General features: G+C 46.6%; 1 protein-coding gene across 7 annotated transcripts in view; it reads right to left on the bottom strand.

The window, feature by feature from the left end:
- The window catches only part of SLC4A11 (solute carrier family 4 member 11), a 101,601-nt gene that overhangs the window by 70,755 nt on the left and 6,103 nt on the right, over positions 1 to 24,743 (bottom strand). For 2 of the 7 annotated variants that reach the window (XM_072927884.1, XM_030270269.4), the window contains exons 1-2: positions 17,840 to 17,980; positions 7,746 to 7,796 (exon numbers count right to left, since the gene is read on the bottom strand). In XM_072927884.1, the coding sequence (XP_072783985.1) occupies positions 7,746 to 7,779 (34 nt within the window). In that variant the 5' untranslated portion in view covers positions 7,780 to 7,796; positions 17,840 to 17,980. Of the gene's footprint in view, positions 1 to 7,745; positions 7,797 to 17,839; positions 17,981 to 20,037; positions 20,504 to 24,531; positions 24,660 to 24,743 lie in introns of those variants that run through there. The other 5 variants (XM_030270266.4, XM_041715608.2, XM_030270265.4 and 2 more) reach the window with 5 other exon arrangements.

The raw sequence follows: 24,743 nt of genomic DNA, 5'->3' as shown, positions 1-24,743 counted from the left end.
GAGCTGGAATACAGTTAAAGCTGGCTCAGATCAGTGCAGCCCTCCTGCACCATGAAGGACACACTGTGGTCAGGATAATCCCCCTCAGTCCACCCTGCAGCACTCAGCTCATGGCAAAGAAATGGAAAAATAGGGGAAGTGCATGAGACCAAGGAGAGCAAGCAACATCCTTCAGTGATACAGGAACAAAACCTCCTCCTCACCTTCTGCAGCCAAAAGCAGCAGATGCTTTCACCTTAAATCCTCATTTACCTTAAGGGCTTCCCTCAGCCCACACTATGCAAGATGAAAATAAACCAGAAAAACTAGAAAATAAACTCAATTTTATGAAGGTGCTGGGAAGAAAAAAAAAAAAAAAATTAGGATTTCTCTGGCAATTCCCCTCCAAAACATCAGCCCTTCCTCTGTAGCTTATCCCAGACCTGTCATGCTGTAATATCCCAATATCCACCAAGATCAGGCTGGATGGGGCCTGGAGCAACCTGCTCTAATGGAAGCTGTTCCTGCCCATGGCAAGAGGGAGGAACTGGATGATCTTTCAGGTCCCTTCCAACCCAAATCATTCCAGGATTCCATTATTCCATCCCCAGCCTTCTCTCTTTTCTCACATTCTCAGCTCCACTTCATCTCCCAGCTCCTGCTGCTCTCAGCCCTCTCCCAGCTCTGACAAGGTGCCTGCCCTGCAGCTATTTTGCTTTGGAGCTGAGTTTTAGTGTCCAGGGCTCTGTAGAGAGCAGCAGTGACTGCAGCTGCTGCCATCAGAGGTGGCACTGGGTGTCCCACTGCTGCTTTGGTGGCACCTGGCAGCTGCAGCTGGGGCAATAACATCAGCAGAGTGGAAGTGAGCAGGAAGCTCAGCCCCAACCATGTCAGATATATTCCCTGGAAAAGCTGAATTGGGAGAGCACTCCCAGCCCAAGGGCTGCAGGCTTCTCCAGGAAAGCTAAAAACCTTAATCAAGCTCAATTTCTTGGGAGAAAAGCAGCTTTATTACTAAAAACATCCTCTCACACTGCAGGTGATGGGGATTATTCCAGCCACAAACCCTCCACAACCTCTCGAGGTGTCTCAGGTGACAAAGCCAATTGTGGAGCTTTAACCAACATCTGCAGGCACAAGCCACTAACTCAAAGCAGTTTTCTGGAAGCCAACTGATTTTTACCCTCAATTTCCAAGGCAATCTCCTTTCCAAACCTGGAAAACTGTTCTCATCTACAACAGTGCCTATTCCCTCTGTCAAATCCAAGCCCAAGGCTTCCAGAATCATGGAATTGCATCTCCTCCTCTTCACCCCTCCAAAAAACTCTCCTCAGAAAGCCAGGAACCTCAAAATACATTCAAAGAGGTTTTTTTAGAGATGATTGGCAATCCAACACTATCAGCTTGTCACATTAAAAGCCATTTCGGATTTCTCAAGTGAGTTTTTAGGCACAGAAGGGAGCAAATTGTTTTGGAAGAGTCCAAGAACCATTTCTGCATCCATTTTCTCAAAGAATTACAGGTCAAGTACAGAAGGTCGAATGATTCAATGATAATAATGTATATTCAGTAGCTTTTAAAGGTAAAGGAGAATCAACTGGGACATGGGCCTTACCCTAAAATCCAGCCTGGCTCTTTTGAACATCCCAGTGCCTGGCTCTAACAGAGTATTAAGGAACTCAAGAGAGATTTAATCCTAAAAACTGGTGATAATATTGGCATTAGGTTAAAAAAAAAAAAAGTCATCTTCACCTAATTTTTCTCCTCGTGGATTTTTAACTTGCTCTAGCCAAGAACAGACACTAATTTTCAAGAAAGGCATGAAGTTTTAATTAACCTGAGCTCTCAGCTCTCAGAGGGTTTGCTCTGCTCCCTGCAGGCTCCAATTTGCTGCACTTAGAAAACACCCAAATCCCCAATTTTGGGTGCAAAAAGAAACTCAATTATTAATGGAGCATTCACCTCCAAACTGACCTTTACCCTCTGCACAGAAAACATGGATTCCTGGTGCTCCATAGGTTAGGTAACCTTCCAGTCAGTTAACTCAGGCAGGGAGAGAGCAACTGGAGGATTCAGGAGAGACCTGGAAGAACTTTGTGCAAGTGTTACCAGTTCTCCAATCTCCAGAGCATTCCAGAATAAAAAGGGTTTAAACAGCATCCTACTCCCACATGAACCAAAGCAAGTTTGTGGGCACATCTCACAGGCTGATTCCAGCATAATCACCTACTTATCAAAATAATTATCTTTTTTTTTTTTTTTCAGATAAAATGAGAGCAATTGCATTGATGTAACCACATATTTTAGGTAAAAACACATCTAAATTTTACACACCCCTGCTGAGGTTAAACTGCAGAGTCTGGGGTTTCTTTTGCATGACAAAAATCATGAGAAACATCTTCCTTCCTAACAAATTATTGCATTTCAGAGACAAGAACAACTGCAAGGCTGCAGTCAGCCAGCAGCACCCAAAGCTGTCTCCCACCCTACTAAAACTGTGAGCCACAATGATTAAATAAAGCTGGAGGCTTGCTAGGATTTTAAGCTTTTTCTCTGGTTCACAGCTGAGAGAGTCCCTGGCAAGGCTCACAGGAGATTTAGCCCTGGCAGCCACAGGGACACTGTGCCAGCCCAGGAGCCAAATCTGGGGGGCTTGGGGTGTCCCCAGATCTCATGGCTGGACTGCTGAGGGTTTGCTGCTGAAAATTAATCAGCCAGCAGGACCCACAGCTTATCTTGAATACCCTGGTTAGAAAAACTCCTTTATTAAGATTCACAGAGAAGTTGTGGTTGCCTCATCCATGGAAGTGTCCAAGGCTGGACAGAGCTTGGAGCACCCTGGTCAAGTGGAAGGTGTCCCTGCCCATGGCAAGAGTGGAAAAGATGGTCTTTAGGGTCCCAACTCAAATAAATCACTCTAGGTTTAAGCCAAATAATTTGGGCTGGCACAGGCAGATCTTCAGATCATGTAAATGGGATTTAGAGAAGTGTTCCCCAATGCCAGACCTTTCACAGGTACCTTAAGAGACAGGGAAGTGCTGGGTGATGATTCTTGGCTCTCCAGCACTCCCTATAAAATATGGATTTACTGGAGCAATGACCACCTGCTAGGATGATGCCAATCCATCACTTAAGCTCAAGAGCACAGATTAAACCACAACCTCCTCTTGGAAAAGCAAAAAAAAAAAAACCCAAAAAAACTCCAAAACAGAGGTAGAAAGGTGAGTTATCAAGAGCAGAGCTCTCCCAGATCCCTGCACCACTGGCTGACCACAACCTCAGCTGCATCCTCCCAGCCCTACTCCAGCCTTTTGTCATGAAGAGCCAGATGAAAACGTCAAGCTTCCCCTGTCACTTCAGTGATAATTCATAACAGAACTCCAAGAGCTGATCTGCTGCTGCAAAAAAAAAAAAAAAACACCCCTCCAAAACAAAACAAAAAAACAAAACAAACAACACCCAGGCACTTTTGAATTAATTCCAGTATTGTATTTTGCAGCCAGATTTCTAGGAAATGTTGTGAATAATCCAAGTAATTCAGTGGAGTGTTGTTGGGGTTTTTTGTTTTGTTTTTACAGAACACAGGAGCATGTGAAGTTTCAGTTTTGCAGCAGAACCCTCAGAAATCAGGGGTGCTCCTGCTCCTGTTGCTATTTTATTACAGGCCTCCTGATAATTCCAGAAATAAAAATGTGCAAAGACCTGTGAGCCATCTCCTCATGCTCTCCCACAGGTAGCAGCAGTTCATCTCCTGCTGGCAAACTGGGCATCTCATGGGAAACAACCCATTGTGAAAGGACTAGTTTCACAAAAAAATTTAAATTAATCCCCTATTTAAGCAAACAATTCCAAGATAGATAAAGTCAAATATGTAAAAGAAATAAAAAAAAAAAAAAGAAAAAAGAAAGAAAGCTCCCCCAGAACACATACCAAGCTGAACTGCAAACTGAAAAACAAAAACAAGCAGATAAAATATATCCAAACATCCCAGGCCAGACTGGGGCCTTGGGGCCCTTCAACACAACTGTGATTTATTGTGCCAGCAAAACCAATTAATAAGTCAGAGGAGACCAAGCAGTGAGGGATTTGCTCTGGAAGACCAGAAAAAAAAAAAAATTTACGCTGCAGGATCTGTTGAGCCAGCTTTAAAACAATGCAACAATTCAGATATCCCCATCACTGCACTGGGATTCCTTCCCTAGGATTTTGCAAGAGGAACCAGAAAACTTCTGGGTTTGTATTTTATCAGGGAAAGTTCTTGGCTCAGTTTAAAACCTCATCACAATTTGGACAAAATTTAATGACTTGCAGGTAATTCCTGCATTTAGAGCTCATCCATCTCCACGAGGAGGGTGCAGGATGCTCAAAAGAGACAATGGGGGACTTGATGAGTTAATTTTGAGCCCTGATTGCTGAGCTGCATTTTATCAGGACTCCATTTATCCCCAGGTTTGAACCGGGGCTAAAATCATCTCATTAGTCACTTACATTCGCCAGAAAGAAAACTCATTTGTCAAAACAACCTTACAGAAGATTTAAGTGGCTTTAACATACAAGGAGGGGACACCAATTACCACCAGGCCCTGCCAGGTTTGTTTGTGCAAAAGGCTTCTTCCAGAGACTCAAAAAAATGAGTAAAAACTCATGGATTTTCATCAGCAAGATGCCAGAGGACAACCCTTTAACTGACAGTACACATGGGTTGAAAACAGACTGTGGCCATCAGATGCCATCAAATCTGCTGTCACCACCCTCAATCAGAAATGTCCAAGTGAGCAAGCACGAATTTATTTCCTTTTTTTTTTTCCTCTTAATATTGCCTGTACAGAACAAACTCTTCACTAGATTTTTTTTTCCAGCTACATTGTAAGTATTTACCTCATGCAAGGCACTAAAAGCCACAAAAGTGGCTTTCAAGTTCTTCCAGAAATAAGGGAGAACTTGAACTCAAAGCTGATCTCCTTGATGAACTTTCCAGATTTTTAGCTAGTTAGGTTGGGAGATGGTTGGGATCACAACAACCTCTGAACTTCCCAAATAGTCACATATTAATTCACTAAAAAATCCTTCCAGGGCTTTCCCCAGCTCCTTAGTAATTAACAGAGCTACAAATTATTAAACACTTGAAGTTTTTATGGATGTAAACATCCAGGAGGTTCTTACAAAGCTCTGCTTTGGTGCTGCAGCCAAGATCACGCTCGCTACAGTCCCTTCAAGTGAAAATGAGGTTCCAACTTTTAAATTTTAACATTGTTGAGAACACAAGAAGGGTAAAGAAAAGTTAGCTGGCAAAAGACAGACCCAGGCTCCAAAGAGAGCCTCAGATATGCTCAGAAACAAAAACATCCTAATTACTAAGAATACAGAAAACCATATGTATATGCAAGATCCCAGGAGGAGATAAGGGGGAAAAAAAAGCTCCACTCTACACAAACAAGAATATCAAAAGATGTTGCCCTGCTGAGAAAAGCATCCAAAAGATAGAACTAAAAAGATTTCTTTTTTTCTTTGCCCTCTCCCAACACAACATTGGGGGACTGAGGATTTGTATTGTTTCATAGGTGGGGCAAGAGCATCTCTTGCCTGGCAGATCCCCACGAAGCAGCTCGGCGATTTCGTAGCTCCGTTTCAAAACAAGCTGTTTTGAAACCCCGTGAAAAGGTAACATCTTTATCTGTGGTTTCCTCCAGCCACGATGACGTTTTGGGGCGAAGGCTTTGAGAATCTGAGAGCACAAAACTCCCGCAGAGAGATCACCAAAGCAGCGCAGCAGGGTGGGAGCGCTCACGCCGGCACCCTCCGGGATGTGCTGTCCGTATGCGCCAAGGTCTCGCTTCAATCAAGCAGCAGAAGGTGATTCATCCCTCCACAGCAGCTGAACTCCTCCAAAAGGTCAGTTTGTAATGAGGAGTAAGAGTGACAGCAGCTCTGAGGGTGAAATAACCAAGAAATCCACTGTACTTCCAATCGCAACGCTCAGCGCTGCGTGCGGGCCGTGGAGGAACTCGTCAGCAATGTCCCCTCCTTCCCCAAACCACAGAAGAACAACAGGAAAGCACCACAGAGCTGCTCAAAGCCCTCAGAGGCAGCTCCAAGGAGCTGTCTCCTTAAGACAAAGGAGAAAGATGAGTAATAACACAAATATAGGGCAGAAATGCCCACTGCCATGGAACCAAAAGAAGCCTCTCTCAGAGAGTCACACAGCGGATGCCACAACAACAACAAAAAAATATTCAGAGATCTGCTTTTGGGTTTGGTTTATTTTTTTTGTTGTTTGTGGGGATAGTTTCAGGAAGGCAAGACTGAGTTCTGAAGGTGACATGTAGAACCACCTAAGATGCCAGACCAGGACAGACAGCTGGGCTTGTGTTCCCTGTGGAAGAAGGGTTTAGGAAGAAGTAGGGGCCTGTCCTGCCTCCAAAACCAGCAGCGTTTCTCCCCAAGCCCTTACACTTCTCTAAGACACATTCTGGGGGCTCAGTCACCTCCCCAGGTCCCAACCTGGGTCACCCTCTCACATTGCCAGTCCTCAGGAAAGCACCAGCCACATCCCAAAAGCCCACAGGCAAGGTGGGAAGGAGGGATTGAGCAGGGCTACCCCAGCCTCATGCCCTGCATGCTCTCAGAAAACCTCCCTGAGGTCAGGCATTATTTTCTGCCCTTCTGCAACTCAACCCAGCCTCCAGAGAACCAGAGAATCTCTCATCTCTCTGGCTATAGATGAGAGGACTGGCTTCCAGTTTTGTCCCTTGACTGCCCAAAATTTGTTCTTTGCATGAGAAGGGGAGAGCCAGTGCCAAAGGAAGTGCTGTCACCAGTGGTGCTGGATCAGCTGACATCTGGCAGACATTCAACTTCCCCTTCCAGATGTCAACCTAAGGCTTGGCCCCCTGGAACAAGAAAGATGATCCTTGTGACAGCTACAAGCCTGAATAACCAGAGAATTTTAATATTTTCCTCTCACCATTTGGAAGCCCTGGATATTTCCAGCACTTCCAAGGGCAGGAAGCCCCAAGCCCTCAGGGACTACTTCCTGAAGATTTCCAGATCTCTCCCTTATACACTAAATACATGCTGTTTTGGGGGAAAAGACAGGGCAGGGGATTGGAACAAGATTATCTTTAAGGTCTTTTCCAACCAAAATTATTCCATGATTCTATTTCTCCAAAATCAGCAGAAAAGATGGGATTGCACTGCACTTCAGCTGTTCCTTTATCAGTACTGTATCTCCAAGATCTCAGTCATCTTTGAGGCAGATGATCCAAGTTGAGGCAGATGATCCAAGTTTTCAAATGCCACCATTTAATCTTGCTTCAAAGAAAGAAAAAAAAAAATCTTTACAGTAAAAGATGTGTCTGCCAAAGCCATCCAACTTTTGCTTGATGCTCTTTGACAGGATGTCTCCAAAGGGATCCAACACCCACACATGATCCCCACTCCAGAAAAAGACAGGCAAATACACCTGCCAGGCTGTGTGACAGGAAAACATCACGAAAGAACTTGAAAAACAAGGAGCCACCCAGAACAGTCACTGATGACAATGTGGAGTTGATTATTTACTGCCTGACTATCTCAGACATCTACAGGATTTGAAAACACGGAGCCTGCTCCCAGTACAAGGTTACACAACCACCACACCAGACTGTTTTCACCTCACACTTCAGCTAAATGGATTCTGTGTCACCCATGTCAGGTTTGCAGCTGCCCCTGTAGTGCAGCTCTCCCTCCAATAAGGGGTGCATGCAAAAAAGTTAAATAATACTTGCCACTCTCTTCAAAGAAGTATCCATTTCTTGACATCGCTGCTGGTGGAGACTCTGGAGAAGACAGAAAAAAATGAAACATGAGAATCATCAAGATGCTGCATGTCTTCACTTTACAGCACAAAGCCAGTCCCAAAATACTGCAGGCATCAGATTTTTCTGAATGTGGTAAATGTAACTTTTTGCTTAGTGATGGTATAGTATTTACCAGAACTTTCCTTTATAGCCACAGGCAGTACTTGAAAAAAAATCTCAGACAACCTGGGCTGGGACCACAAAAGAGCAAGGCTAAAGATCAGGACGAGTCTGATCATCTCAGGGATTTACCAAACCTGACCAAGTATGTCAGCAAAAATACAAACTAAACATCTGAAAGGTTTTTATAAAAATACAAGCCATAATGAAGCCCAGGTTGTACCTTGTGCTCAGATAAAAAGAACCAGTTTAAGTTAGAAAAAACAACTCCATTTCGATGAAAATGGGAATTCACTTCCCATCCTGCTGCTCCTAATCATTGGGATATCCCCCAAACAGGGCTTGGCACTTGAAGATAAGCCCCAGAACCCTCCAGCCTTCCTTGGCCCACTTCCTGAGCTGGGGTCCTGCAGCCAACACCATCTGCACCAACAGGGTCTGGTGAGGAAGCCACAAATGGGAAATGATGCTGAGCAAGAACAAATCCACAAACCCAGCAGCAGCAGGGATGCATCCCCAGCATTTATTAGGGAACAGAGAATACTGAGTCAGTATTCACTGCTGGCAAAGCAGCTACTGAACATTTCTTGGCATGATAACAGAGCACAGGAGCACCTGTTCTCAGGTGTGATCAAAGCCGTGCCCAAACCCAGCCTGGCTGTTCTGAAGGCTGACAAAATGTGACAGCTCAGCCTGCGTGGGCACAGGCAGCAGCTCCCCTGGACAGGTGCATGGCCCATTTTACATGAATAACAGAGCTGTTGATTTTAAGCCCTGAGCAAGAGTCACCCAAGCAGCCCCTTGGAAAAATGAGGCTTGATGCTGCTTCTTCACACGCTTCTTCCCAGCCAAAATGCAATCAGAAAGAGGAATAGGTTTGCTCTGTCTCTCCCCACCTCATTAGGCTAATCAAACATTACCTACGCAAGCCTGGGATGAATTTGGGCCAACAAGGAAAGAGGTTTCGCCTGCCTTATTGTTCTACAGATTAGGCTTCCTGCTTTTCCTTTGAGGTATGACACTGTTTCCCAAAGACCCTCTCTCTGCCCCATAACTTCTGGCTCCTGGGTTGCAGGTTCATTATTCCCTTGTGCAGTGTGCCACATTTTCAGACCTCACAATTCCTGCTGGTCCCCCGGGAGCCCCTGTGCACACGAGGGATGCAAAGTCACTTGCCACTGATGGCAGCACCTCCCAGCCCTGTCACTTGTCACCACTCAGACCTTCCAGTGCCAACAGGTTCCTGAAGGGATACCATGATGGCTATGGGAAAAACAAAAAAAAAAGAGCCAGCACATAAACCAGAGGGCAATTCCAGTGTCTGGTCCAAGGGAGAAACACAATGTTCCAAAGTTCATCCCAGAACAATGGGCTGGAGGAACAAACGGCACCGAACTGTGGCCAAGGGGCACCCATTACACCAGTCAATTGTTTCCCTCCACCTGGAAGGGAAGGAGAAGATCCATCCAGACTGATTAGCATGTTAATGATCAAAGGAAAGTTTTTAAAGAGGTTCTTATTGTGCAATGATTGCATTTACGTATTTCAGGGAAACAAACAAAATATGCCTCGGCGGGCAGATTACCCAAGGAAACCACATTCCCAGCAGGATGGTTTATCCATTTCTCACTCCTGTTATGGCTTCTGAGGGAGCCTGAAGCAACATGTTCATCCTTCACTGGGCAAAATGAGACCCTCTGCTTTTCCTTCAACTGAACACAGCTATTTCTGCAGGTTGATGCTGTCTGATGATCAGGAATTGGTTGGTTTCTTCCCCAGAAATTCCTTCCAGCTGCAGCATTGTCCAGGTTGGTATCACACCTTTACGGGAGACTGGTTTGGTCCCTGCGTGGACCAGGCATGAAAAGGGCAAGGCTGGGGTGTTACAGCAAGCAGTGCCATTTCATTAGGTGCCACTGGTTCCTCTGAGTCACTAATGAGCCACAGTCCCCCCGGCAACATGCTCGGGTAATTATGGTGGAGGTGCTGGTTTTTTCAGATGAGTCATAAAACAGAGGTCTTAACCTTGTAATTAAAGATGCAATGGCACGTTTGGGGGAGAGGGAAAAAAAAAAAAAAAAAAAAAAAAAGAAAAAGTCAGGCGTTCACCACCCTACTATGTCCTGGCAAAAACCCAGCCCTGGTAATTTGTCTTCTCCCAACATAATGCTGTCCCACAGCACCAACCCAATGCAGACTTCCAAACAGCCTTGTTGGCGCCTTTGGAAGAGCTGTTACATCCCCCACGGAAGGGGCACATTAACATCAGGAACCTGCGTGTGTTGTGCCCAGGAGGTAAAAGGTGATGGGTGTTTATACAAGCCCAGACACAGGCAGGGAGCCATGGGAGCAGCTGAAAGGTCAGGGATTAGCACAGGTGGAGGTGGGAAGGGTAAATTGGGGGCTACAGCATCTGCACCTCTGATGCACTACAGAATGCAACGTTCACCTGACTTTTTCATACAAAAATTTGGGTTGGAAGGGATTTCTAAAGGTCTATTCCACCTTCCCTGCCATGGGAAGGGATATCTGTAACTAGATCAGGCTGCTCAGCACACCATCCAGCCTGATCTTGAACATTTCCTGGGATGGGCAACTTCCACCAAATCTCTGGGCATCATGGTCCAGTATTTCACCACCATCATTGCAAAGAAATAATTCCTTATGTCTAATCTAAACCTATTTTTGTTTAAAATCATCACCTCTTGTTTTATCCTGAGAAGCTTTTCTAAAAAGTCTATCCCCACCTTTTCTAAAGGCCCCCTTAAAGCACTAAAATATCACGGTAAGTTCACCCTAGAACCTTCTGTCCCAGCTTTGGATAAATTAGGAGGAAACGTCTTGAAACCCAAGTGTCCCCTAACAGAGGACATCTCTTCTCCAGGTTGAAAAACCCCAAGTTTTGAACCGAGCAGAACAAACCAGACAGATCTCGGGGAGTGCCCAGTTAATCTCCTTCCTCCTTACACCCCAATCTCTTTCTCCCTGTATTCCCCAAGCATTCCTTATGCTGAGGGATGCTACCTAAGGACTGGCTGGTGCTGAAGTGCAGGCTCAGGAGCAGCCAGCACGACAAACACATCAGCAGCTCCACCTGCTCCCCTCTCCTGGCACTTAACGAGATTTCACATCCCAGATCTCAGCTCCTTGGCTGGGTTTTGATCTGCTGGGTTTGGGTTGTGCAGAGCTGACAGCAAAGCTGAGCACACCCTGCCTGATGTACACACCAACTTTGCATTTCCTCCCCCCACCTCATCTCCACTCCTAAAATTAAAAAGAGTTCAACCAAGGGCCAGTTATGAAACACAGCAGTGATCGATGCAAATGCTGGGCTTAGGGAAGCCTGGGCAGGAGTACAAGTCTCCAAATTCAACATGAATACTCCAGAATCTGCCTGAAGTTGCAGAAGTGTTTCCATGAAGGATAAATCTTCCTCCAGCCTGCAAAGTGCAGGGGTTCCCCCTCTCCACACCCTCAGATTCACCAATCCCACGCTGCCAATTATTTCACTCAGGTTTTATTTCAAAGGCTCCAACAATTAAAGAAAAAAAAAAAATCCAAGCAAAGACATTTCAGCAAGACAAACGCTTCTAGAGACAAAGCTGGAAAGCCTAGCCCAAGGAGCAAAGATGCACAGCACAACAACTCATTCCTGTGCCTCTGGCATCTCTCAGAGAGGTCCTGCCCCTCTTCAGACTCTTCTCACCCTTCACCTCCAAGGACAACAAGACTCTCCAATTGCTCTCCTCATCCAAAGGCAGAACAAGGTGCCACCTTCCACTGTCTGCCCAAAAGCAGGTGGTGCAGCTCTCTTTTCAAATTTAAATTGTGTTTTTCTTTTCTAAACATTAATTTACTCCAGAAAATAACTTCCTACTGCCACCCCGACCTTATTCCCTGCAGAGGTGCCCATTGCATGAGACTAAATTGGAGAGGCACACAGTGTTACCACTTCTTTCCTTCCTCAAAATGAAAATTTCTGAGCTTTCCGAGTGCTGAACTCAGAGGTGATGAACTGAAGTACTGCAAAAGAGAAAACAAAGCTGCTTTTTCTAGATGCAAGGATACAGCTGAAGATTTCATGGCTAAGCCACTACCCTTTGAGCTGAGACAAAAGCAGTGACCCCAAGAGCCACCAAGGCAGAGGAATATCAGAGAATCACAGAATGGTTGGAGCTGGGAGCTAAAAGACCATCCAACACTCTGCCATGGGCAGGGACACCTTCCACCAGACCTGGTATGACATTTATTTTTTAACTGGTAGCAGAGTCAGGTTTGCTGTTGTTTAAGGTGCTTGGCTTTAGGACTGGGATGGAACAACTGATCTGCCATGGGAAGCACCAGATAAGAAGTGGTATATTTCCTGATTTCTTACATTCTTATCATTTTTACATTTAACAACAAACCCCTGCCATGCCATCCTCCATTATTAAATTCCTGTATGCACTGCATCTCCAACTAATAACCCATTTTGACTCTCTTGTTTTAAAGTTAGCAATAAGTTCCCTTGAGCCTTGCAATACTGGAGGATTATGAATAAAAACACATTCTCGGGATACTTGGGTAACTCAATTACAATGTTCTGGTGCTGGCATCTTCCAAATAAACATCCCTCTGCAGCACAAGCCTTATATTGAAGTGAAGCACAGCTCTGCAAAAGCTTTCTACAAGTACTGCCACAGCCTTTGGCATATATGGCTTTTTTTGGCTTAAATCTCTAAAAAATTCTAGTGCCTTGATAGGTAATTGGAGTTTATTTTGAGACAACACCAGTTTGAAAGAGGTACTGGGGAAGAACTTTTTTATTTACAGGCCCTGTAATATTGGCAGCTCTTGGGCTGCCTCTGAACATGGGCAGCTAATAAATCTGGTAAAATTTAGTTAGCCCAGAAGTTCTGATCAGAAAACATCATGTATCTTCATTATCCTTTACTGAGGGCATGCTCCAATACCACAATTCCACAGAATGGTTTGGGCTAGAAGGGTCCTTAAAGACCATCCAGTTTCAACCCCTTATTCCAACACCTTCCACCAGACGTGGTTCCTCCAACCCCATCCAGCCTGGCCTTGGACACTTCCAGGGGTGGGACAGCCACAGCTTCTCCAACAGCCTCAATTTCCACCACTTTTCCTGGAGCTCTGAGGACATTTCTCAGATTCATTGCACATGCAATGTCCTGCCTCAAAGCTGATAAAGCAAAACACGTCAGTCTGCGAGTGAGAAGTTACCAAAAAAATCCCTTCTTTGTGCTGAAAAAGCCTTTAGACTTTGCTCATTCCTCTCATAAAGAATTAGCAATTATTGCATCATACTGAACTACCCCGTCAGATAACTGGGCTGAAACAGGATGGGTAACTGGAAAGAAAACCAATTCCCAGAAGACATGCAGGACTTTAGCTTTGCAGCAAGGTTTTGACCACTTCCAGCTGACTCCAGGAGTTCACTGATTGCAAAATGAGGAGTGTTACAGTTAAGTTGCACCCCCTCAAATTGATCCAGGGGTAATTCCAGCTTGGACAAATTTATGGTTTCATACAAGGCTTCAAGCTGGTGGAAGAGGGTGCAGCTTCTCCCATCCAAAGCTCCCCAGTGCTGGTGTTCAATATTAAACTCTTAATAAATTCTTACTCTTTGCTTTCTCCACCCCAACATGAATTAACATCCCAGGACAAGGGACTCCTGCACAAGGGATCTGGAAGCTGCATTCAGGTTCCTGCAATTTAGAGCAAGGGGAGAGTCACCATTTATGTGCTTTAAATACCCAGTAACCAAATGGTGCTGCTCCCCTTCTCCACCCAAAGCCAGCAGAAACCCAGACTTAAGAGAAAAATCACACACAGAGGAAATAATACCTCAGGGAAAACTTGTAAGAGAGAAGGAATTTTTTAATTATGTGGAGCATTAACTGAAATGGAGTTTAAAAATCTCAATGTGCAGCAACTGAAGGACGAAGAGGAAGCCTCCAACTCCTTTGATAACAAAACTGCACCACAGTAGAACAGGACAGGAGCCTGACAGGCAGAAATCTGGTCACAGACGAGATGATCAGCTCCAAATATGTCAATATTACAGTTTTTCTCCAACAGAGCCACTCTTGCGCTCTTAAAACAAGAGATTCTGGGAGTTCTCAAGAGGAACCAACTAGCACAGGCTCTTGGTAGAGACATTCCCTGAAAATCATTTAAAACCACCCAAGTCAGCAAGAATTCATGGACAGCAGCAAGCAAAAAGCTATTCTGGCTCAAGTTGCCACTTCTCATTTCTATCTACACCTTCAGCAGCCGATTCCTTCCCACAGCTCCACCTAATTCAGCTGGAAAAGGCTGGTGAAAGCAAAGCTCCTGCTGGCACAGAGATTGGAATATGCCCCTGTGCTGCTGGTCAGTCACAACTGACTGACAGGACAAGAGCTGGAGATTTGACTTGTTTTTCGCCATGCCTAGAGAGGTGTGACCAAAAAAAATAAAAGACAAAAATAATCACAGCGAGGAGGAAAAACACAGCCCCTGAAGGGAAAAAAACACAGCACACCTGGAGATTTAACACAGGCAGCAAAAGGGTGCCTGGCATCACTGGGTAACAACACAGGGATATTCACTGCAGATTTTTACCTAAATGGCTTGAATAAAACATCGTCTGCATGCAAATACCTACAAGAAATCAACTCAGGAGGCCCTGAAAACAGTTTAGGAGATAGCCATGCCCCAGAAAGATTTAAATCTACTCCCAAGCTCTCCACTCCAGTAAACTTTTTGAAGATGAAGTGCTGCTCAGAGCAGACACTGAGGAGGAAGGTGTTTTTAACTAGCCCCAGTTTGATGGCAAATTATTGCTCCAGCCCAGAGACTCAGACCTGCAGGGACACAGGCTTTGCCCCCCTGATATATAAACACATCCTCTAGAAAACCTTACAGGAGAGAATGGTTCTGTTAAATAATTCTTTATAACTCCCTTTATGTTTAACATGCTCCTGTTGCCACAGGGTTGCATTGATGTGTTGCTTATTCCCCTATCCCCATACCAGAAGCATCCCCAAAGGATTTTTTCACAATTTCTTTGCTTCCCAGAAGGGTTTCCTTCCCCTAGATCCCTGTTTTTAGGACTCAGAGGTCTGGATTATCTAAACTAAACATCACACCCCTTGGAAATGTCCCATTTCTATGATTTTTGGACATCACAACAACACAAACTAGTCCTCTGCCATTTCCAGGGCTATCCTGAGTCACCTGGATATAAAGTTCTGCTCCATGGATTTATCTAAACAGTGTCCTCCATCAGAGTGGGAGGACATCCCAGTCCTGGTCCAGGCAGAAAACACAACTCCACAGATTTGAGGCTCAGCAGGCACTCAAGACTCAAATCATGGATTATATGCAAGGAGCTGGATATTCTTCTAAGGATGGAAATGGTGTGGGGAGGTTTTAAGTTATGCCACAGGGCAATCGTGGTAAATGAAACCCCAGAACTAATTTTCACAGTGGCTGGCTGGGAAAATAAAGCATCATATTGAAGGGATGAAGCAGGAAGCATCCTCCTGCCTGCTCCCTGCCAGGCAAACACCCACCCACACACAGGCTCAGGGATCAGACGTGGCTGTTTTCAAAGCCTTTCCTCACTGCATTGAACAATTCCCCTCCTCAGCTTCCTCCAGCTCACCCACTGCAATAAAACCAGCTAATAAAGAGTCACTGGGTGCAGCAGTGACAGCTGCCAAAGACCTCCCCCCTCAATCAAAAAAAAAAAAAAACCAAAAAAAAGGCTGTTTGGATTTAGCAGGAGCACCAGGTTCTCCAGGTTGACTCATCACAATTATTTAGCCCACCCAAACAATTAATATCCGAGGCTGCCTCCCAGAGGTGAGCTGCAAGAGGAAACCACCCTGCACATCCAGAGTCATGCAGGACATCCACTCCTCATCCACTGGGATTTCTTGGCCAGCATTTCACAGGTGAGGACAATTTCAGCAGCAAGGCACCAACAACACTTTGGGATTTGGCTGTTGGACTATTTTGGTTATTCTCTCCCTTTTTGTTGTGTTTTTTTTTTTTTTTTTTTTTTTTTTTTTTTAAACAGGTTTTGAGGGGTTTGGTTTTGTTGGGGAAGGTTTTGGTTTTTTGGACCCTCTTAAAAGGGATTTAAGTCTTGCAAGGATTTCTTGCTTAAGCACTACATGGAGAGGAGAGACAGCAAACACCTCCAGAGATGCCACAAGCTGGCAAAGGCCCAAGATCAGGCCAGCTGAGGCTCTTCAGTAGACTTTTCCTGAAACATTTAAATAATTTAGAAAGCATTAACTCTTACTGACAGCTTCTCAGGCAGCTCTTTCCCTTGCAGAGCCCTATCAGAAGCCTCATCACTCTTAATCCAAAAGAAAAAGAGATACTGCAACATCCCCAAATCTTGGTTAGGGTTGAAAATGGATTTTAAAAGATGCCTAAGATATTTTTTCTCTGCTGAAATGCCTTCTTTTTACAGGCAGGTCTTCCAGAGGCCACCACCTGCCACTTATCTGCAGTGGCACTGTGTAAACCATGTGTAAACCATGCAAAAATTGTTAGGAGACAGCCTGACAACATTTCACTGACTTGGGGCTATTCAGAGGCTGGGAGCTGCTCCCTGTAGGGATTTAAATGTGTAAATACTGTAAAAATCAAGCAGCAGGGAGGAGTAAACTGGTGGGCATGAGCCTTTCTTGGGGGTTAAGCGGAAGAGATGCTGCAGCACCACCCTGGAGCATCCCTCCCTCCTCCAGGGTACCAGGGTCATGTTTTGGAACAAAGTGAATTTCTAGAAAGTTTTTCCCCCCTGCTATCTTATCGCCACCAGAAATGAAAACAGCTGCTGAAAGGCAGCAGTGGTTGAGCCAAGGTTTTACAGCAAAGTTGTTCCTGCTCCCTTTCCCACCACCACCCCCAAAAAGGATGGAACAGATCTAACCCACAGAAAACCAGTTAGGCTAAGCCCAAGGTCTGTACTGGAAACAGAGCACTCAAACCAGCCACCTGATCACCAAACACATTTTCAGTTGTGCTCCTCATCAAGACTCAGAAAGAAAAACCTCCCTCTGCCACGAAAAGCAAGAACAGCCCAAAGGACCCCCAAATGGTCACAGAGCTGCACTCTGCAGCCTCATCCATCCCCCCAGAAACAGGGTCTGCAATTCCCACCAGCTTCAGCAGGGTAACACAAATCACCCCATGCAGTTTCCCATGTTTAGGAGCCATAAAACAACATCAGTGACAACAACAACAACACAGGTGGGGGGAGAGGCAGCAGCACCAGATCCCATTTTCCAGTCCATCATCAATCCAAAATTAAAATGCCCCAGTCCAGTGATGAAATAACTGCAGACTGACAAGCTGTGAGATAATGTTATTCATTAGGATGTTGTTTATGGTTCATTTTCAAGGCTTCCACAGCTCCAGCACCAGGGATGATGTTTGGGAGCATTTCAGACACACTACATACATGATTTTGTCTCCACTCAGCACTGCACTTCCCCCAAGTGAAACAGCTCTATGTAAAGCTCACTGACAGGTTGGGAGGATGTTTTGCCATTAATTAAGAGAAAAACCAGAACAGAGAATCTCTTCAGTGCTCATCTCCCCATGCATACCTTGAAACTAAATTCAAACCCTGACAGCCAGCACTCTGCTTAATTTAAATGGAATTCAAAAGGCATTCTCCATCCTTAAACACAGAGACACCCAGCACAGGCAATAGATAGCATCACTAAGCAGAGCAAAGCCCATAGAAAATACATCAAGCACTGCCTTACTTTAGTGAATTAAATAATTCAAGAGCTGGCAGAGCTGCTTTTCCAGATTTCCTGACCAAATGCATCACCCAGCAACAGCAGCGCTTCAGTTTGGGCAGGGGGGGGTTTAAGACCACAACTTACCTGCACTACTTCTTCAAGAGAGAGATGCCTCTGCTCCCCTCAGGGCTGCTCCCCCGAGCCACCAGCACTTGTCCCCAAAGGCCACTCGCTCAGGTGGCCGAGGCAGAGCTGGCTCCTGCTTTTTCACTGGCTCCAATATGAATCCATCCAGAGCATCTTTGTCCCTCACTTCCAATTGGCGAGCGGCGGATGGGTGGAGTGAGAGCGCGACCCATTAGCTCCCAGATGGACACCTCCAGCCCAGCCCTGCCAACCCCACACCTGGGCAGCACCTCTGCACATGCCACCACTGCCCCAGCCAAGGGTTTGGGCTGTCTCCTCCTCCAGCCACCCGGATCCCACCACTTCTCAGAGCTGTTTGCCTCCAAGAGCAGAAATAGAGTAGTTAAAGCGACCCAGCGCTCTGGAGCTGGAGAGTTTTGCTGGATGCAGGATGGAGAAAGCTCCTGTGCCTCCTTAAAAATAAAAAAAAGCTCCGTGCCAGCCAGGCTCAGCTGAAGTGAAAAGATGCTGTACCTTACAGAGAGAAGTACAGGGAAAGCCAGAGGATGAAAAAAAAAAAGGAGGAGAGGTAAAAAAAAAAAAACCTGCTGCTGAGAGGGAGATAGAGCAAATTCCTTAAAGATACAGCTGCTGTGCCTGCCGGGCTCTGGTGTTTCATCCAGCTCAGCTGCACGGCAGCAGCAGTGCAAGGGTTAATGCATGCATGCAGCGGAATGAGAAACAGGGCAGCAAGTCTGTGCTCCAGCAGCAAGTTGCAGAATTTAGAGCTGAAAGACCTCACCTCATCCGAGGGGACTTAAATCCCAGCCTCTGTGCCCAGGTGGACCATGAGGTGCCCAAAAAGCTTTTTAGGAAGATGCCACATCCTCTCCTCCTGCTCCAGCCTATTCCACACTGCTTCACTTTCCTTACAATTCCACATTTTCAGCACAATAAGCCAAGTCTCCCCCAGAGACTTAAACCCCAGAGGAATGGTCTAAGCTGGCCAAACAAACAAACAACAAAAAACAACAACAACAAACCTCCCCAAAGCAACATCAATTCAGCCTTAGAAAAGGCAGAACCCTAAAAGAATAAGACAGAAATAAACAGCAAATTATCCAAATGCTGGCAAGGCTGGGTTACTCCCCTACTACAGTAACTCTGACAATTGCTGTGACTTCAGTAAAAAATAATTCCCAGTGATGATATTTACCAGGAGGCAGAAAACACTTCCTAGAGCAGGGCAAGAGGAGGCAGCACCTGGCTGGGGAAGGGACATCCACAAGCCCCCATCCCCAGGCCCTGCCACCAGCTCGTTTCTGCTGCACAGAACCACAAGCAAAGCGTGTTTTTAAACACCTCCCACGCGTTTTCTCTGCCGAGACTGCTCAGCCAGTCTCCTCCATTTCTTTTTTTTTTTTTTTCTTGCCATGCCACCTGACGAGCTTTTCCAGGTTAAGGCACATCACAGACTGGCAATAAGATGGTAAGGAGGTAGAGCATGGTTCAGAAGGTGTTTGAGGGTGGAAGAGACCCCTGGAAGTCTCCAGTCCCTCTCCTTGCTCTACCTTTTAAAGATAAATCAACGAGCCAGACATCTCCCCAAAAAAAAGTTTTATAACAAGTTGAGACTCCCATCCTTAGGATCAGCACTTACAGGGCTCAGCTCCTAAACCAGCAGGATCCACCAAGTTCCCCATATTACATTAAATCAAGATTTGAACCAAGCTGGAATTTTTAAGGTAACTCCACATAGTGAGACAAACCTGCACAGAACATCTGCAAACCTTCCTCTATCCCCACACCTGATACCTTCACTAACAGTTTAGAGGATACCTGACAGCATCACAACCCTCAAGGTGAACTGAGCCCGCTGAGCTTCCAGCAGGTATTTCAGGTTTCATGCGGTGCCGGATCCATTTCAGCAAGTGAACAAGCTCAGGAAACAAAAGACTGGCTCAGATCAGTTTCTATTTTTAATTTTTTCCACGCTGAGGTTGTTTATCAGCTCTCCCCGGGTGCAGCAGGGACCACAGCTGCCCTTTGGTGGAGATGCCAGCGGCCAAGCCGTGGAACCAAGAGAGCATCACCACAACCACACCAACCCATCCTTCAAGTCCCACCTGCGCTGCCTCCCATCTCCAAAACCTCCTCAAACCCCACTGGGCTGCTCTGCTGCCCTGTCCCAACCCTTCCAAGCCCTGCTCACGCACCGTCCACTGGCCTGCTCCACCTCTGGGACACCAAACGCTGCGGCCACGGGGCCAAATCCTGGGAAGAGCCGGCGCTGGCCCCGAACTGGCCGTAGGGCGAGCGCAGGAAGGTGAGCCGGGGGTAGCAGAAGGACGCCGGCTCCATCAGGACAGAGAAGAGAGGAGAGCCAGGTACGAAGCAAACCGCGTCTCCCTTCACCTCCTGCAGCGCGTACTGTTGGGACATGCAGTCTCAGAGCCTTCTCCCAGAGAAGTTCCTTTTTCCCCAAAGGATTTAGTGCAAAAAAAAGAAATAAAAAATAAAAATAAAGAGTAATAAAAGAAACCCCAAAGGCGCCGGAGCAGCCCCGCTGCTGCTGTCAGAGCCCAGCAGAGCACACTGGCAAGGCAGCGTCTCCAGCCTGTATTTAAACGCCCCTCTCAGAAAGCAGAGATGCAGCACAGGAAGAGACAAATTCCAGCTCTGCGTCGGGCTGATAAGCCAGGTTTATAATATTCAAGAAGTATTGGCATTACTACAGTTCCTCCCCCCCTTCCCCACCTCCTCCCACAACGAATATCTTGTGCAGGAGCTTGTTGTGCACAATAAGCAAAAAAAAAAAAAAAAAAAAAAAAAAAAAAAAAAAAAAAGCCCAATCCCTGAAAAAAAAAAAAAAAATAGAAAAATCAGCCTGTTCCGGTGGGAACAGCCAACACGTTGAATAAAACAAACACACGCGTGTTAAACCCTGGGGACGCAATTAGGCTCGGAGCAGGGGGAAGAGGCGTTTAACTCCTGGAAAAAGAGATGGCAGCGGGCAAGAGGAAAAGGAGAATAAACCTGGTGCCTCACACCGTGTCCTGTGGGGTGGCTTGTCACAGAAGGGCACTGCAGGGTGCCAGCACCTGCCCCAGCACCAGGAGGAGAGGAAGGTCACCTCATCCTCCTCCCAAGTTGCCCTGTGTTCCTAATTTCCACCCTGAGCCCCTCTCAGCAGGTAACACCCAGCAACAACTCCACCTCCACTGTTCTCCCAGCTGAACACCTTGAGGCAAAGGTTGCCCAGTTCTCAGCACTGACCAGCTGAGATCTTCTCTCCACCAGCTTCAAATCTTAGTTTTCCCCACCACAGCCCCCATTCAGCACTGCTGGCATCCATCCCACCGTGGCACAGCTGCCACAGCCCCACCAGCCTTTCTGCTGCCACTTCATCGCTTCCTTCAAACCTGGGGAACCCCAAAGGACACCTGGGGAAGAAAAGTCCTCACCCAACGCCGGCATAAAGTGTAACCCACTCCAATTCCTTGGGTTTTATGTTTTTCTCCCCATGTTCTCGCACTTTCTCAGCAAATCTCTGAGGATTGACACTACTCTTGCTCTGTTCCCTACCCAAATCTCATCAGATTCCCTACCCAAGCTCATCAGAGCTCACAGAACTTCGTCCAGCAGCAGAAGCAGAGTGAAGATCAGTCCTGCTGATTTTAATTGGGAGTCAGAGCCAGGGAAGAATTTAGAACGAGGGAGTAGGAGAACCCATGGAGCTGTGAGTGACAGCAAAGCCCTTTGATGGCACAGCCAGCACTGACAGATGCAGGAGCCCACAGCTCTGTGCTCCAGGCCAGCGTGTCACCGTGCTCTGCAGAGAGCCTTTGTGGAGAGCTCAGCCCAGAGCAGAGTTAAGAAGTTGTATTTCCAGTAAAAAAGAAGAAAAACAAAATTAAAACAAGATTTTCAGCATCGCCAGGTCGCAGCACAAACTGCTGAAGGAGCTGCTCTGCAAACTGAACAATCACACAACACTGCTCAGACTCGAGTAAGGATGAACTTTCAGGAATTGCCTCAGCATTCCCAGTTTTTAACCACACTGCATCCTTCCCAGAAGACTCCTCACCCAACTTGGATGGCAACAGCAAAAGTAGCTGGGATTTAACCTGTGCTAGATGTCCTGATTTGCATATTTAGAGGGCAGAGAACAGCTCCACGAAGATGATGAGGATGATGATGAGTTGTTAAAGTGTCCCGAGCTTTGTTTACTCCCAGGGCAATCCTACACAAGGAACCAGGACTTCTCCAGAAGTGGGTTCATGTTAGGAGGAGGTAACACAAGTGCCACCAACCTACTGCAACAGAAAGGTTCTGGAGCCCTGTGGTTTCCCAGAGACACCTGAATCACAGCACAGTATTAGAATTACTAAAAAAAAAAACCCAAAAAAGCAGCTTTCCCCAGTTCATGTGATTTAACACCTGTCCTTAAGCATAAAGTACCCATGCAGAGCATCAGTGCAGCTCTGCCAGGACAGAATTGGAGGTTTTTAGACTTAACAGGCAAATAAACCAGCACCATGCTAAGCTGGGTAATTCCAGACTAGAATCCAACTTTGCAACTAAAGCTTGACCTTGAGCCTAACTCTTACCTCAGCTGCCTCCTGCAAGAAAGATCAAACCAAACAAATTGAACAGCACCAGGCTAAGTCTGATAATTCTGGATTAAACTCCAACTCTGAAGCTAAACTCTGACCCTAACTCTTACCTCAGCTCCCTTCTGCTGAAATATCCAACTTCTCACTGACACTTTCCTTTAAGCCAGTGCAGAAAGCTTCCCTTGCGGATCCTTTCCCTTTGAAACCCAAGACAACTTTGTTTTCACACTGACTCAACACAAAAATAAAGCTTGTTTTAATAAATGTTTACAGCCTCAAATGATTTACTACAGCTTTACTAGAAGTCAAGCCACTCTGAGCTTACACACAGATATCTTATGCCACCGGGTGGGTCAAGCGAGGGTTCCAGTTAAAACCCCAACCTTTCTTTTTATCTGCATTTATTTAAACAAGCTGAAGCATTCAAATTGCCAAGGAACAACAGGAGAGCCGGAGGGGAACTTCCTCTGCGGTCCATCATTCTTACGGAGCACCAACTGTACAAAAGCCACAGATATTTCAAAACTGGAGGGCTGTGGCTGAGATGGATTAGCCAGCAAATCCCGATTATAGCCGGGAAGCGGCGACGCGCGGCTCGCAGGGGGGGTACCAATGACTGAGGTTGCTGTGCAGACAGGACTCAAAGCATTGCCTCGCTCTTCCAGCCTCCAAAAAAAACCCCAAAAAGCAGCCACAAACCCAACAAGAGTAAACCAGGTGAGGCACAGCTGGATTTACTCAATTCTGGGCCAAGTGGTTTATCCCGTGCTGCAGCACTTGAGGGGCAGGAATTTGGCAGAGGTGGACAAGGCTGTGCTCACACCTAGAGACAATCCAGGAGAAATCCTGCAAACACTGAAACAACTCGGGGGAAAGGGGGAAATTCCCTTGGATTCTCCACGTGCAAATCTGCACAGAGAAGCTGTGGCTGATCCTGGATGTGCCCAAGGCCACGTTGGACAGGGCTTGGAGCAACCTGGGCTAGTGGAAGGTGTTCCAGCTCATGGCAGGGGTGGGATGAGATGGACTTTAAGGTCTTTCCAACCCAAACTTTTCCCATGATTTGCCATTCCTGCAGGACAGCCGCAGCACCGGCAGGTCTCAAGAATGACATGAAAAAGCAGCAGAGCCGAGCTCTAAGGCAGAACATCAGCTCTCAATGAAAACTTTCCCATTACACCGGAGCGGGGAAAGCTCCGGAGGCACCGGAGCACCGATCCACAGGAGAGGTGAGGGGACAGCACGGGTGACAAAGCTGCTGTGCCACCTACAGTCACTTCTGCTCCAACACAGAAGTGGCTGCAGCAGCCCCGGTCCCTGTCACTTCGGTGTCACCCAGCGCTGCCGCGGCCATGCCGCTGAAGGAAGCGCTTCCTCTGCAAGGCAGACACCGCACAAAATAACTCCCAAAGTTCACCCGAAACCAGAAAGCGAATTCCCAAGTGCATTTAAACCCTTTCTTCCCCACCCCGCGTTTCAAATAAACTCGGTGCAGGGGGTATTTCCCCGCACGCAGAGCTGCCCCAACTCTTCACGTTAAAGTTTCACTTTTTCTACTTCTTTCCCCCTCCCCCGTCCTTTTTATTGCGGTTTTTACACCAATACGAAGTCAGGCAACCTCATCCGCTCACACCGTGCCCTCCACCCCATGCTGTGTGCAAACATGTAAAAGTAAAAATGGGGCATAAAACACCCCCCCAGAACAGCCAAGACCCCAAATTTCCATCGCTCCTTTTTTTTTTTTTCCCCACGGTTCTCCTGTCCCACCGCATCCCCGGGGCTGGAATAGGAATATCCCACTCTGCCCAAGCAGCTCAACTTTAGGGGTGTCACCAACAGAAAAAAAAAAAAAAATAAAAAGAAAGAAAAAAAACTAACAAAAGCTTCAAGAAGCGATGCAAAGGTGAGATTTTCCTCCCCCGATCCCAAGAGGGAAAACCAGGACAACATCCCCCTGCGAGCCCACCGCATCCCGCCGCGACCCCTGCGCTGCCGCCCACAAGCAAAAGCCGGGGTGACACCGGGGGTGGCACAGGGGGTGGCAGGGGGGACATCCCGGTCCCCCTGAACCCCCCCAGAGCCCTCGTCCCTCACCGCAGGGCTGGAGGTGGAAGAGCCGCCGGGCTGCCATGGCCGCGCCGCTCATCCCGTCCGCACCATCGCCTTCGCCTTCGCCTTCGCCTTCCCCGCGCCTGCCGCCGACGGGGGAGGGGGGGAGAGTTCTTTATTTATTTCCCCCCGCCGAAAATAAATAAATAATTTAGAAAAAAAAAAAAAGGAGAGAGAGAGAGAAACAACAGGGTTTT

The sequence above is a fragment of the Taeniopygia guttata genome, chromosome 4 (genome assembly GCF_048771995.1).
Source record: "Taeniopygia guttata chromosome 4, bTaeGut7.mat, whole genome shotgun sequence".
In the NCBI taxonomy this organism is placed as follows: Eukaryota; Metazoa; Chordata; class Aves; order Passeriformes; family Estrildidae; genus Taeniopygia; species Taeniopygia guttata.
Note: the sequence above shows the minus strand (reverse complement) of the source record. Positions and strands in the feature narration are given on the sequence as shown.